A 14,327-nucleotide genomic window follows, 5' to 3' on the forward strand; every position below is an offset into this window, starting at 1 on the left:
ACCATCCTACCAACAACTAGAGAGCAGTGCTGAACTACTATCTACCTCATTGGAGACGCTCAGACTATCTTTGATCGGATTTTACTGGACTTTATTTATCTTGCACTAAACTTTATTCATGTTATTCCCTTTATCATGTATCTGTACACTGTGGATGGCTTGATTGTAATCATGTATTGTCTTTCCGCTGACTGGGTTGCACGCAACAAAAGCTTTTCACTGTACCTCGTTACACGTGACAAAAACTAAACGAAGTAACTAAATAACTAACTAACTAACCAACTACCACCCTTTTAAAAGGGAGATAATATTCAGTCAAAATGTGAACTCCCTGAAATTGCTAATCTAATGACCTGTTGTTTGAGGCAAATTGTTACAGTGTCAGCAAAAGCCAAATTCCAAAGCTGCAGGAGCTTTAAATTGTGATAGCAGAGGTGAAGGAAGTAATTTTATTGCTCCTTGAGGAATGGAATGTGCTTTGACATTTTCTTGTAAACAGACTTCTCGCTGCCTCGGATTTTGAACCTTTTCTTTCAGTCGAGAGGGAAAATGGTTTATTTTAGGAAAAGGAGATAGATTGAAATGCAAACAAATGCTTGGATGGGTGGAGGGAACAGACAGTGAGGAAAGTCCATGTTGTGTGCTCTGTGGAGCACAAAGCGGTCTTTCAGCAACGGGCAATGTGGAGAGACCACCTCTTTTCTCCCATCCCCCCCAGCCTCCTCCCCTCCCTACCACCTCCAACTCCACCTTCATGCTTTGGATTGGAGTAGATGAGGTCAACACTGTCATGAGGCCTGCCTGGGGGCTTGGCAGTGCATGTGTCAGGAATGATGCAACGGCTGATCACACATGGTAGCCATCAGCAACCTGCTTTGGCTGCAGCCTTTTGTAGTTATTGTTCCTTTGCAATGTATCCATTCTTGTCAGCTCAAAAATAATGTTTTACTCTACCGTGGTTTCTCTGTATACCGTTCCCCCTCCCCCATACCCACCCTGTCTCCCCCATCTTATCAAAACCCCTGAAGATTCATGCTTGGCACCACTTAGACAAGCCTGCTTGATGCAGCTCATCTATATACTAAAACTATAGTTTGTTTGTTCCTGAACTACAGCCAAACCGGTACACGATAGTGCGACAATTTTAGGCCCACCTTACTCACCGTCGTCCCTTTGGTGCTAATGGAAGTTTCATTGAAATCGGTGTTATATTTTTTTAAGTTAGTCACATTTTAAAGTTTAAAGTTATCTCCTAGGGAGGGAGGGGGGAGGGAGAGGGAGGGGGAGGGAGGGGGAGGGGAGGGAAGGGAGGAGGGAGGGAAGGGAGGAGGGAGGGGGCAGAGGGGAGGGGGGGAGTAGAGGATGCTGCACCAATGTAGGAGAGGTTTGGGCCCAATGGGTCCACTTGGTCTAGTTGTTTATAAATGCACCTGAGCCCTGAGAACACAGCTATCAATTTAAAAATAATCAGGCTTGGGGTGGAATGATTAAAGCACCATTCGGCAGCCTTTTGGCTCTTCAGCTTGAGTACCAGTGGAAATTTGCTTGATGTCCAAATGTTAAGTGGGGCTGCATAATAGTGCGACAGGTAGTGCCACTGTCTTGCAGCTCCAAGGGTCTGGGTTCAGTTGTAACCTCTGGTGCTGTCTATGTGGAGATTGCACGTTTCCCTGCGATCACATGAGTTTCCCCCCCGGGTGCTCGGGTTTCCTTGCATTCCCAGAAGATACGGACTGGGAGGTTGCTGGGCATGGTAGAGAAAATAAGTTGCTGGGCTACAAGGATATAAAAAGTGTGATGAGAATTATGCCATTGTTCTGCTCGGAGGCAGAATGGATCCAGTGTGCCAAATGGCTTCCTTGTGTTGTAAAAAGTAGGCAGGTGAGTCGCCATAAAATATTGAGGTAAGTGGATGTTGCTTAGTGTTAAGGATGTGAGATTTTTCTAGTTCATGTTACCAGCACAGTCTCTTTATACAGTACTAACCTGGAAATTTGTTTAAAGAGGGCTGCTGGGTCCAATTTGCACAGGGTAAAAAGGCAGATAATTGGAGCGATCTTAAATTGTGTCTTTTATAGGAAGCTAACTCTGCCGTGAGGGCCAGAGAGACTGCTCAAGGGTGGTGTGACTCAGTGATAATACTTTATTTCTGATCTATTCTCTCACTCGGGAATGGGTTTGGCAAAAATCAGAAACTAAAAGCATAATCAGATGTGAGAGTAGGAGGTGTCGAGGGCATCTGTAACCCTAATGTCATTGTCCGTGCGGCCAATCTGGTCTGGCTGTACATCACAAAGAGGTCTTCCCAGTCCAGGAATGATTTATCCAAGCTTTACCTTGTGGGTCCCTTGAAGACAAACAGGGGAATTTATTATGGGGAACAAAGAAATGGCAGACGAGTTAAACCGTTACTTTGGATCTGTCTTCACTGAGGAAGATACACACAATCTCCCAAATGTTCTAGGGGCCGGAGAACCTAGGGTGATGGAGGAACTGAAGGAAATCCACATTAGGCAGGAAATGGTTTTGGGTAGACTGATGGGACTGAAGGCTGATAAATCCCCAGGGCCTGATGGTCTGCATCCCAGGGTACTTAAGGAGGTGGCTCTAGAAATAGTGGAAGCATTGGAGATCATTTTTCAATGTTCTATAGATTCAGGATCAGTTCCTGTGGATTGGAGGATAGCAAATGTTATCCCACTTTTTAAGAAAGGAGGGAGAGAGAAAACGGGTAATTATAGACCAGTTAGTCTGACATCAGTGGTGGGGAAGATGCTGGAGTCAATTATAAAAGACGAAATTGCTGAGCATTTGGATAGCAGTAACGGGATCATTCCGAGTCAGCATGGATTTACGAAGGGGAAATCATGCTTGACAAATCTACTGGAATTTTTTGAGGATGTAACTAGGAAAATTGACAGGGGAGAGTCAGTGGATGTGGTGTACCTCGACTTTCAGAAAGCCTTCGACAAGGTCCCACATAGGAGATTAGTGGGCACAATTAGGGCACATGGTATTGGGGGTAGGGTACTGACATGGATAGAAAATTGGTTGACAGACAGAAAGCAAAGGGTGGGGATAAATGGGTCCCTTTTGGAATGGCAGGCAGTGACCAGTGGGGTACCGCAAGGTTCGGTGCTGGGACCCCAGCTATTTACGATATACATTAATGACTTAGACGAAGGGATTAAAAGTACCATTAGCAAATTTGCAGATGATACTAAGCTGGGGGGTAGTGTGAATTGTGAGGAAGATGCAATAAGGCTGCAGGGTGACTTGGACAGGTTGTGTGAGTGGGCGGATACATGGCAGATGCAGTTTAATGTAGATAAGTGTGAGGTTATTCACTTTGGAAGTAAGAATAGAAAGGCAGATTATTATCTGAATGGTGTCAAGTTAGGAGGAGGGGGAGTTCAACGAGATCTGGGTGTCCTAGTGCATCAGTCAATGAAAGGAAGCATGCAGGTACAGCAGGCAGTGAAGAAAGCCAATGGAATGTTGGCCTTCGTAACAAGAGGAGTTGAGTATAGGAGCAAAGAGGTCCTTCTACAGTTGTACCGGGCCCTGGTGAGACCGCACCTGGAGTACTGTGTGCAGTTTTGGTCTCCAAATTTGAGGAAGGATATTCTTGCTATGGAGGGCGTGCAGCGTAGGTTCACTAGGTTAATTCCCGGAATGGCGGGACTGTCGTATGTTGAAAGGCTGGAGCGATTGGGCTTGTATACACTGGAATTTAGAAGGATGAGGGGGGATCTTATTGAAACATATAAGATAATTAGGGGATTGGACACATTAGAGGCAGGAAACATGTTCCCAATGTTGGGGGAGTCCAGAACAAGGGGCCACAGTTTAAGAATAAGGGGTAGGCCATTTAGAACGGAGATGAGGAAGAACTTTTTCAGTCAGAGAGTGGTGAAGGTGTGGAATTCTCTGCCTCAGAAGGCAGTGGAGGCCAGTTCGTTGGATGCTTTCAAGAGAGAGCTGGATAGAGCTCTTAAGGATAGCGGAGTGAGGGGGTATGGGGAGAAGGCAGGAACGGGGTACTGATTGAGAGTGATCAGCCATGATCGCATTGAATGGCAGTGCTGGCTCGAAGGGCTGAATGGCCTACTCCTGGCACCTATTGTCTATTGTCTATTGTCTACCTCACAGTATGTACCGTTAACAGCCCTAGATTCACTGGCACACAGGTGATGTCCTCGGGGCCGTAAGAAAATGAAAGTGAACGGGATGAAGTCAAAATTCATCGCATTCATGAGACGATGCAAAAGTATGTTGGGTTCCGACACATTGCATAGGGTAGAAGTTTTCAATTGTCACTCCGCTCAATCTGTGAATAATAGACCTTGTTTTGATGGTCACATAACTATGGAAGAGGGGCAGTGTGTGTATGGACCTGCAGAATGTTGCAGCTAAGAGCTGAGGGAGATCTTGACTTTGACGTTTATTTTGCCGAGACTGCGGGCAATCATCCTGTGACTCTCTGCATGCTACTCCTCACAAAGAGAAACGGGGCTTTCTAGCGGGAGAGGGGCCATAATGTTAAAATTAGAGTAAGGAACATTCTGGGATACTTGCTTTCACATAAAAATGGTGGCATTCTCAACCCTAACCCAAAATAAGGCTGAGGGGCAGAGAACTTGATTGGAAAAAAAAAATCAAAACTCTGAGAAGTGATATTTAAGGTTGGTTGAGTTACGATGGAGATTGTCCATAATCCAGTTGAATGCTGAAAATACTCGGGTCAAATGGCTAATCTTGTCCCTGTGAAGCAATGTAACCTTTTGAATTGATTAAGGTCATAAGGAATAGTATTAGGCCATTCGGCCCCATCAAGTCTACTCCGCCATTCAATCACGGCTGATCTATCTTTCCCTCCTAACCCCATTCTCCTGCCTTCTCCCCATAACCTCTGACACTTGTACCAATCAAGAATCTATCTATCTCTGCCTTAAAAATATCCTCTAACTTAGCCTCCACAGCCTTCTGTGGCAGAATTCCACAGATTCACCACCCTCTGACGAAAGAAAATTTTCCTCCTCTCCTACTTAAAAGAACTTCCTTTAATTCTGAGGCGATGAACTCTAGTTCTAGACTCTCCCACTAATGGAAACATCCTCTTCATATCCACTCTATCCAAGCCTTTCACTATTCTGTATGTTTCAATGAAGTTCCCCCTCATTCTTCTAGACTCCAGCGAGTACAGGCCCAGTGCCGATTATGTTTATTTTGAACGTGAATGGTTGGGACAATACAAGAACCCCGATGTTTACTCTGCATGTCTTTCTCGTGTTTTCAGACTGACCAAGCCACTGACGTTTGCTGACTGTGTTGGTGACGAACTGCCACTGGGCTGGGAAATAGTTTATGATCCACAGGCTGGCATTTACTATATCGACCACATCAACCGTGAGTATAAGTGTGCATTCAACAGTGAAGGGCAGTGTTTCCACAGTGAATTGTAATGGCAGAATCTATACTGCCTTGCCTTAATCTTCAATCTGCATCCCTTGAGCTGTGCCCTTCTTTAAGGCAACACCTTTGCATTTACCTTTTAACATTGTGAATGCTTGTCTATTATAGCTTGAAGCTGAAGTTTAGAGATACAATGCGGAAACAGGTCCTTCGGCCCACCGAGTCTGCATCGACCAGCGATCGCCGCACATTAGCACTATCCTACACACTGGGGACAATTTTTACATTTACCAAGCCAATTAACCTGCAAACCTGTACGTCTTTGGTGTTTAGGTTTCCTCCCACATCTCAAAGACGTGCAGGTTTGTAGGTTAATTGGCTTTTCCAAATTGCCCCTCGTGTGTAGGGAACAGATGAAAAAGTGGGATAGCATATAATTAGTGTGAACAAGTGATCAATGGTCACCGTGGACTTGATGGGCCGAAGAACCTGTTTCCATGCAGTATATCTAAACTAAATATAGAGCCATAGAGCTGTACAGCACGGAACAGTCACCTTGTCCTTACTGACATTTGCCTCCATTAGGGTCATATCCCTCTAAACTCTTCCTTTCCAATATCTGCCAAAGAGTTAAATCACTTCAGAGAATAATCAGGATGCACATTTCCGCATACAAGTCTCAGCAGTCTAAAGTTTACTTCCATAAATATTTCAAGGTATCACAAAATGCTGGAGTACCTCAGCGGGTCAGGCAGCATCTCAGGAGAGAAGGAATGGGTGGCATATTTCAAAATCAACATTGCTAGATTTTTTAAAGTTGGTGGGGTAGGGGAATTGCGACGATGAAGCAAAGGTGGATAAATAGAGCCGAGGTACAGATCAGCCATGTTTTGCGGACTGCTGGTGGCACATCTGCTGAGTGCCCCTGAAGTTTGAGGATATTCACCAACATGTATTGCGGTAAGGAGGATGATGGAGTGTGAGGGAAAGGTTTCCAGCAGACAGCTCCAGAGGCTGAATGGTCGACCACTATTCTGAATGCGAAAAATCTCATGATCAGCTTCGTTATCAGTCAGCTGCAAATGGTTTGACTCGTACTCAAGCTTAGTCCCCCAGACCTGTGGTGGAACTTGGGGGTGACATGGTGGCGCAGCGGTAGAGTTGCTGCCTTAGCGCTTGCAGCGCCGGAGACCCGGGTTCGATCCCGACTATGGGTGCAGTCTGTATGGAGTTTGGATGTTCTCCCCGTGACCGCGTGGGTTTTTTCTGAGATCTTCGGTTTCCTTCCACACTCCAAAGACGTGTAGTTATGTAGGTAAAGTGATTTGGTAAATGTAAAAATTGTCCTTAGTGTGTGGTGGATAGTGTTAATATGTGGGGATCGCTGGTGGGCTTGGACCCAGTGGGCCGAAGTGTCTTTTTCTGCGCTGTATCTCTAAATTAAACTAAACTAAACTAAACTTTAAACACCACACACTTTGATATTTCTTGGAAAAAACACCTTTTCTTTCTGTTCATTTTTCCCTGAGCATTTTACTCCTTTTTAAGTGGTTTAAGCAGGCTGCAATTAAAGAGGCTCCTCTGTTTATCCCTTTTATAAACCATCACTTGAATTATTTTTGCCCAGTGCTGTAATATCTCTCCAAAACTTTGTGACTAGTGTAACTAAAATGATTTATTTTCTTGTGCTTTTTTGAAGTAAAATTATGAATTTGATGTTTATGATAATTTACTGTTCTTTCAAATTCAGAGGATTTCAATGTTTAAAATATTTTCCCCGCTAGATAAACCAAGCTTAAAATGTCAACCTACTGTTGAATTTTATTGCACCTCAGCACTATGCCTGGCTGACGCCATGTCTGTTTGTCTATCAAGATGATAAGATCCAAAATAAACTTAATGAATTGAAATCAAATTGCCAAGCAATGCCATGAGAAAATCCGCCTGTGCACTGTAGATTAGACACCGTAGCCTGCAATCAGTAGATTAGCCTTCTTTTGTGGTGCACGTTTAGGCTCGACTTTTGGGTTTTGTGCGTCAGCTGAGTGTAATCAGAAGTGTCGATAACAAAAGCAGCATTTTAATAAATCATTTGTCCTTGGGATCCATGTTCAAACACAATGGGGTTTTGACAGTATTCGGGTATGATGAGTTGAGTGAAGGGCTGATACTTGTCCTTTCACTAGTGACTGAACAACGCAATGTAGATTCTGCAAAGTTCAGAGGGCCCTTTTTAAACCCCTTCCCACCTCAGCCCACAGAAAGCCTGAGTTTATTGGTGCGAGGGTTTGTGATAATTTGCCACTTCACGCCCACCATTTTTGTTTGCCTGATCCCACATATATGAAAGTAGTTACCTCCTTTGGAGAATGACCTCATTTAAATGGTGATGTTGCGGGATGTACAAACCATTTAACTGGCAGCTGCTCTCGTTTTCAGGGCAAGGAGTAGGCATCGATGTTGGAAATGATCAAATGTCTAAAAAAAACCTTTGTGTTTCCATATGCATGGGAAGGAGCGAGAGGTTGCATTGTAGCTATAACAATATTTGCCATTGTGTGTAAAAAAGCCACATGGACATTGTTCCCTTGTTGGTGGTTTCTGGGCAGATAACTGGGCTTCTCCTATGGTACATCCTCTGAAATATTTGAACATATGATTGAACTGGACCAGGGGGAGTGAATCATCAAACAGAATGCTGGATAGTTTTTTTCTGATAAACCTGCTCTGTTCTGTATCAGGTCAGTCTGCGTTCTTAGCATTAGAATTACTCTTCTTTAGTCTCCTATAATTTTTCTTGTCTGTCAGGTAATGCGATAAGATGTGATAAATACATATTTCCTGATTTTGCTGAACCCAAGCCTTATTTATCCTGCCATCAATGATAGCTGAATGTTCCCCCAGCCAGCATGGAAGCAGGCCTTCGGCCCAGCACCGATCACCTATTCACACCAGTTCTGTTATCCCACTTCTGCATCTATACCCTACACAATTTTTTATAGAGGCCAATTAACTTACAAACCTGCAAGTCTTTGGGATGTGGGAGGAATCCAGAGCACCTGGAGGAAACCCATATGTTCGCAGAGAGAAAATGCAAACTCCACACAGGCAGCACCTGAGGTCAGGGTCTCGGGTACTGTGAGGCAGCAGCTTGACCAGCTGCACCACTGTGCCACCCCCTTAAGTAATCCTTTTTTAAATATGTTGCAAACAACAGCATCATTGGGTTAATCACTTTTTTAAAAACATGGTTGCAAATGGCACCATAGACATTAGTGTGTTGAGCTTTAATTGCTTCAAGGGTTGGGGTGAGTGGGTGGATAGGTAAAAGGCCGAACCATTCAATTAATACAAGAATGTGATAATATCCCATACTGATATTCATATAAAGGTCACTGTGCCGGTGCTATCCGTGAACAGCTGGGTCTGTATTTTGGTGTAGGATTCTGTAACAGTGGTAACTGATTCACGGCGACAGGTCTTGCAGGAAGAAAACTCATACCTTACTGCCTCATGACCTTGTGAGCCCACATGTAGCTTTCAGAGGAAGCTAATCTGCCCTGGCATGAAAGTTTTTTTTGTTTTTAAAAATTTGTGTGTACATCAGATAGATGTCACAACTTCTTTTGTGGCTACATATTTATGAAATCACCCATTCAATGTTTCCTTCCTCACCTCATTTGTCCATTCCCAGTCATCCGGCTCCATATCTTGCTCGTGCACGCATCTGTTACTGATATCAAGCATCTGATAATCTCTCCTGCTCCACAAGCAGTGAAGACAGTTTTAATTCTTGACCACCCCCCACCCTGTAAGTTAATTCACTATGCAAGTAGATCCCCATTATTTTTTAGTCAATTTAATTTAAATAGCTTCTATCATTTTTCCCCATTATAGACAATTCAATTGTCTATAACAGGGGAAAATGATAGAAGCTATATTTTAAAAATGTTATCGTCGGGCACTTGGAAAGATTCAAGGTAATTGTGCAGAGTCAACATAGTTTGTGAGTGGGAAATTGTCTTTAATCAATTTATTGGATTCTGTGGAGAAGTTGCACACTGTGGATGAAGTGGAACAGGTGGTCGTACAGGTCCACCATCGATTTTCCGGCAACTGATGGTTTGGCGCCTTTTTTAATCTGGACATAATTACGAGAGCTCACTTGAAATCCCATCCCTGGAGGTCCCCCTGAAAATGTGGCGCCTAGGCTAGGTGAAGTGGCTGATCTCGACCTCATTAGGACTTCTGCGGCCGGACTTCCAATAGGGGTTCGAATTTGCCTCCTGCGTCTGGGGCTCTGGAACTTGGGCTCAGCCGGAGCCGGCGGATCCGTTCCAATAGCTGACTTACTAGGCTGATTTTACGGGGCCCCCAGTAGCCTAGGCAGACAGTTCCAGTACCTCTCGACTCCTCTTGGAGGCTGTGACCTCTGTGGGTCCAACTAACCAGATAATCCGGCAAGGCTCTGGAACAAAGGATGCTGGTTAATCGGTGGGTGATCTGTACCAGAATTAGATTTCTAGAAGGCATTTGAGAAAGTGCCATATTGAATCTTATAGCAGAAAATTATCTTGCCTTCGATGAAGTATTAACTGGCTAAGGTTGACATATATTAGTCTATTTCTGGTCAGCAAAATGTAAGGAGCACTTGGAATGTTGCTGGGACCCCTACCTTTTGCAACTTATAACGATGAAAGCACTGATGACCTGGTTGCTAAATGTATTTCTGCCAAAAAGGTAGTTAGGGGTGTAAAATAATATGTTTAAATGCACATTCTAGTAGAAAATGCTAGAAGCACTTGGCCAGTTGGGCAGTTTCTATGGAAAGACAAATAGTAAACTTTTCAAAGACCATTTGTCAGAACTAGGAAGGAGAAAATAATAAGTTAGTATTGTTAGTAGATGTCACCGCCCAGAAATTTGAAGCTACTGATTCTCTCCACCACCGATCTACAAATAAAAACTGGATTGTGATCTCCTGACTTCCCTATTCTGACGTCAACGACAAGTTACTTAGTTTTCTTGAAGTTGAAGGAGAACAATTAATTATGATCACATTGATGGCAGAGCAGTTTGCAAGTCCATGGACCCAAATGCTTTTTTCTGATAAAGGAGTAATTTATTCTTATCTATTTAGGTCGCAATCATCTTTCCTCTGCACCGGTGGATGTAAAGCTCTTTGAAGTGCCTCTCCTTTCACTCACCGGGATGACCCAGTTGTTTGTCACTTTAATTCTTCACCAGACACCTGAGCTAATGCTTCTGTCTTTGGTCTTCCCAGACCTCCCAACCCTTCCGAATTTGGCGGAAAGTTTCAGCTTTCTTATTTCACTTCTGCCATTCCGATTTTGCCTCCATTTTTCCGCAAATTACATGCCTTGACACTTGCCCCGCCGCTGGCCCCGCCCCACCGCTGGCCCGGCCTTGCCGCTGTACTCGCCTCGCTGCTAGCCCGGCCTCGCCTCGCCAGCGTTGGTCTCGCCTCGCCACTGGTCTCGCCTCGCTGCTAGCCTGGCCACGCCGCCGGTTTCGCCTTGCCGCTGTACTCCACTCGCCTCGCCTCGCTGCTAGCCTGGCCTCGCCGCTGGTTTCGCCTTGCCGCTGTACTCCACTCGCCTCGCCTCGCTGCTGGCCCGGCCTCGCCTCGCCGCTAGCCTGGCCTGGCCTGGCCTCGCCGCTGGTCTCGCCTTGCCGCTGTACTCGCCTCACTTCGCCGCTAGCCTGGCCTGGCCTCGCCGCTCATCTCGTCTCGCCTCACCGCTGGCCCGGCCTCGCCGTTAGCCTCGTCTCACCTCGCCGCTTGCCCGGCCTCGCTTTGTCGCTGGCCCGGCCTCGCATTGCCCTCGCCGCTGGCCCGGTCTCGCCTCGCCGCTGGCCTCGCCTCACCTCGCTTCTCACCGCTCGCCCGGCCTCGCCGCTGGCCGAGCCTCGCTGTGGAGCGTGTGGCCCGTTGATGTTGAGTAGGGATGGGGGGGGCAGTGGAGTGGGAGGAGGGAGTGGGGGTTGAGGGGTGGAGGAAGGGAGGGGGAGAGTGGGGGTGGGAGGGGAGTGGAGGAGGAGAGGTGGGGGAGTGGATTTGGGGGGAAAGGGGGAGGAGGGGTGGAGGGGAGAGGTTGGGGCAGTAGGGGAGAGTGGGGTGTGGGGGAGGGGGATGGGGTGGGGAGAGGGGGGTGGGGAGAGGGGGTGTTGAAGACCACTGGAGCAAGTATGTCTTCAATTAAATTAGGTATGTGCAGTTTTAAATGAAACTCTTCATAACTTAGTCATACATTTTATGACCATTGTTCTTTTATTCAATACCAAGAGAATTGGGATGTGTAAGGAAAAATCAAAATAGAAAAAACAAAACAACAATTTTTTCTTTGTTGTAAAAATATTTCTGTTAAATAACCTTTCTATAATAGTGGAATATACTCATGATTGGCCTGACATTGTACATGTAGTCCAAGAACTGCAGACTGTTGGAAATAACAGTCGTTTTTCACATGTGAATGTAGCGCAACGCTCACGCGCATTTGACATGCATACTTTTTTTTGCTGAAAAGTTGCATTACGCGCCGTATTATGAATTTTGATGTAAAATTCTGAATTTTGGACATCAAAATTCTGAATTTTGGACATCAAAATTCTGAATTTGTAAAATCAAATGTTGGGAGGTCTGTCTTCCCCACTTTTCCAGTGAAGTTTAATGTTAGCACAATGACCAGCATCTCATATTGTGCTTTGGCACTCTCCAACCCTCGGGATTTGCTACTGAATTCAGCCATTCTGAAAAATGGCCTTTCCAGTCTTGAATCTAATATCTAGCGTTTAGTTTTTTTTTCTTCTGGTATTTCTGATTTTGATCTTCTCCTTTCTACATCTCCTCAGACATACATCTCCCCCTCTGCAGGTTCCACCATCTTTTGCATCATTCAGTGCCACCATATCACAAATTTTTCACTTTGTTATCTCCTCTGTTTTCTCTGCAATCTGAAACTTGTTTTGTTTCTGGCTGTCCCACTTCTGAAGACAGATTGTCTATTGGAGCCATTAACTCTGTTTCTCCTCTTCAGATGCTGCCTGACCTGCTGGTTACTTTCACCATTCTCTGTTTTTATTCCATCACACTGTTTTTATTCCATCACAGTAATGGCTTGCTGATAATGTCCATAAATACATTGACTCTAATTTTAAAATTTGGCCCCATCACCACCATATATAGTTTCTTCTATCTCCTATTCAGTTCCTTTTAAAGATCACCCAACATTTATTGACCTTCAAGCAAACATAAATGTGGACTGCACAATCTGACCATGTAATTCAACCCCTTATGTTATCTGGTGTATTATAACTTCACCTCTTCCCATACCCAGATGGCTTCTCCTAAAGTAAATGCAAACTGGGTCTAATCAGAACTGTGTGCTGCTGAAACTCGCCTTCCAGGCCTCTTTAGATGTAGCTCAACATTCCATTCATCTTTTTTGAAATGTGTTTTATATCTTTCCAGTAGCTTTCATTGAAATATCCTTACTCTGAACCTCTGTCACAGGAACTATCCTTTGCTCCCATGCAAATTTTCATTACCTTACAGAGAGCACTAATCTTTCGACGGAGGTGGACGAAGGACTTTCACTCGTATATCATTTATCAATTCAACAGTTATCATTCTTGTAGTTAATAACGTTTTCCTGCATTCCTCAGTAAATGAAAGTAATAAGTGGACTACTTATACCAGCTTATCACTTCAAAGCTAAGCTGATTCAGGCTTTAGAGGACACGACCTTTGGATGATGTTGTGAAATCCAGACACACGCACACCGAGACTAGTACAACCTTCAAAGTTGAAGTCTCTGTCTGCTGAGTTGTCGATCAGAGTGGGTTTGAGTCACTCGGGTACCTGTCGCTTTCTTCAGACTGGCTCAAGGCAATAACTATCTCACAATGGAGTCACCTTTCTTTCTGAGGTTTGGCCAAAATGCCTCAAATGACTGAACTCAATTAGTTTTGCGATCAGTTCCAGTAGATGGCCTTAAGATGCTTGAATGTGAATGCATTCCCAATATTTGGCCCTTGTTATTTGTTGTTGTACACTGCTTCATCAATGTGTTGCTACATCCAGAGAAGAATTCAAGCGGGGAACCTTGCGAGGAACCTTGAGTAAGATCTCTGGTACTCCCAAATGAAAGTGACCAACTCGGTTTCTAAATACCAATAGAACATTTTGAAGAAGCTTCTTTACCTAGAGTGTGTCCAGAATGTGGAAGATGCTATGACAAGGAATGATTGAGAGAAATAGTAAAATCCAAAGAGAGATGCTGGATAAATGCAGGAGGGAGAAAGGAAAAGAAGGATGTGCTGGTAGGACTGTTGAAGTAGGTTGGAAGGATGCTTAAGTACAGTATGACCTTTGCAAATTATTTCTGTGTAAAACTAAGTTGATTTATTAGATTTTGCTTATAATAGCACAGAAATAAGATGTTTGTTGAAATTAACGTAAATTATTTCCAATTTATCATGTTGTTGCTCTTTTATGGGAAGCATGTTTTTTTTATCCAGAGGCTGCAGTTTTTTCAGCTGTTGGGCATGTCCATCAAAGGAGTGAAGGATCTGTTTGAAGTGACGTGCTTTGATCAGAAGCAATCTGCCTAGTTATTGCCCTGTAATTTATTCTCCCTCATGTTCCTGTTCTCTCTTTAATGTCACCCCATTCCCACACTGCACCCACCAGTATCAGGGCACTTTACATCTTTACATTGATCAATTGACCTACCACCAGCACATCCTTCTGATGTGCAAGGAAACCAGAGCATTCTTCAGATCAGACGAAGAACATGCAAACTCCATAACTGCAGTACTAGGGTTTGGGATAGCATCCACATCTCTGAAGCTGTGCGGCAGCAGCCCTGCCAGCTGAGCCATTCTGCCAT

The 14,327-nt window shown here is 44.5% G+C and overlaps 1 protein-coding gene across 1 annotated transcript in view; it reads left to right on the plus strand.

Annotated features, from left to right (window-relative positions):
- The window catches only part of wwc3 (WWC family member 3), a 180,111-nt gene that overhangs the window by 89,744 nt on the left and 76,040 nt on the right, over window positions 1-14,327 (plus strand). Inside the window, exon 2 of the mRNA XM_078409450.1 lies at window positions 5,300-5,409. Coding sequence (XP_078265576.1) covers window positions 5,300-5,409 — 110 coding nt within the window. The remainder of the gene's footprint in view (window positions 1-5,299; window positions 5,410-14,327) is intronic.

Source organism: Rhinoraja longicauda, chromosome 12, assembly GCF_053455715.1.
Source record: "Rhinoraja longicauda isolate Sanriku21f chromosome 12, sRhiLon1.1, whole genome shotgun sequence".
In the NCBI taxonomy this organism is placed as follows: Eukaryota; Metazoa; Chordata; class Chondrichthyes; order Rajiformes; family Arhynchobatidae; genus Rhinoraja; species Rhinoraja longicauda.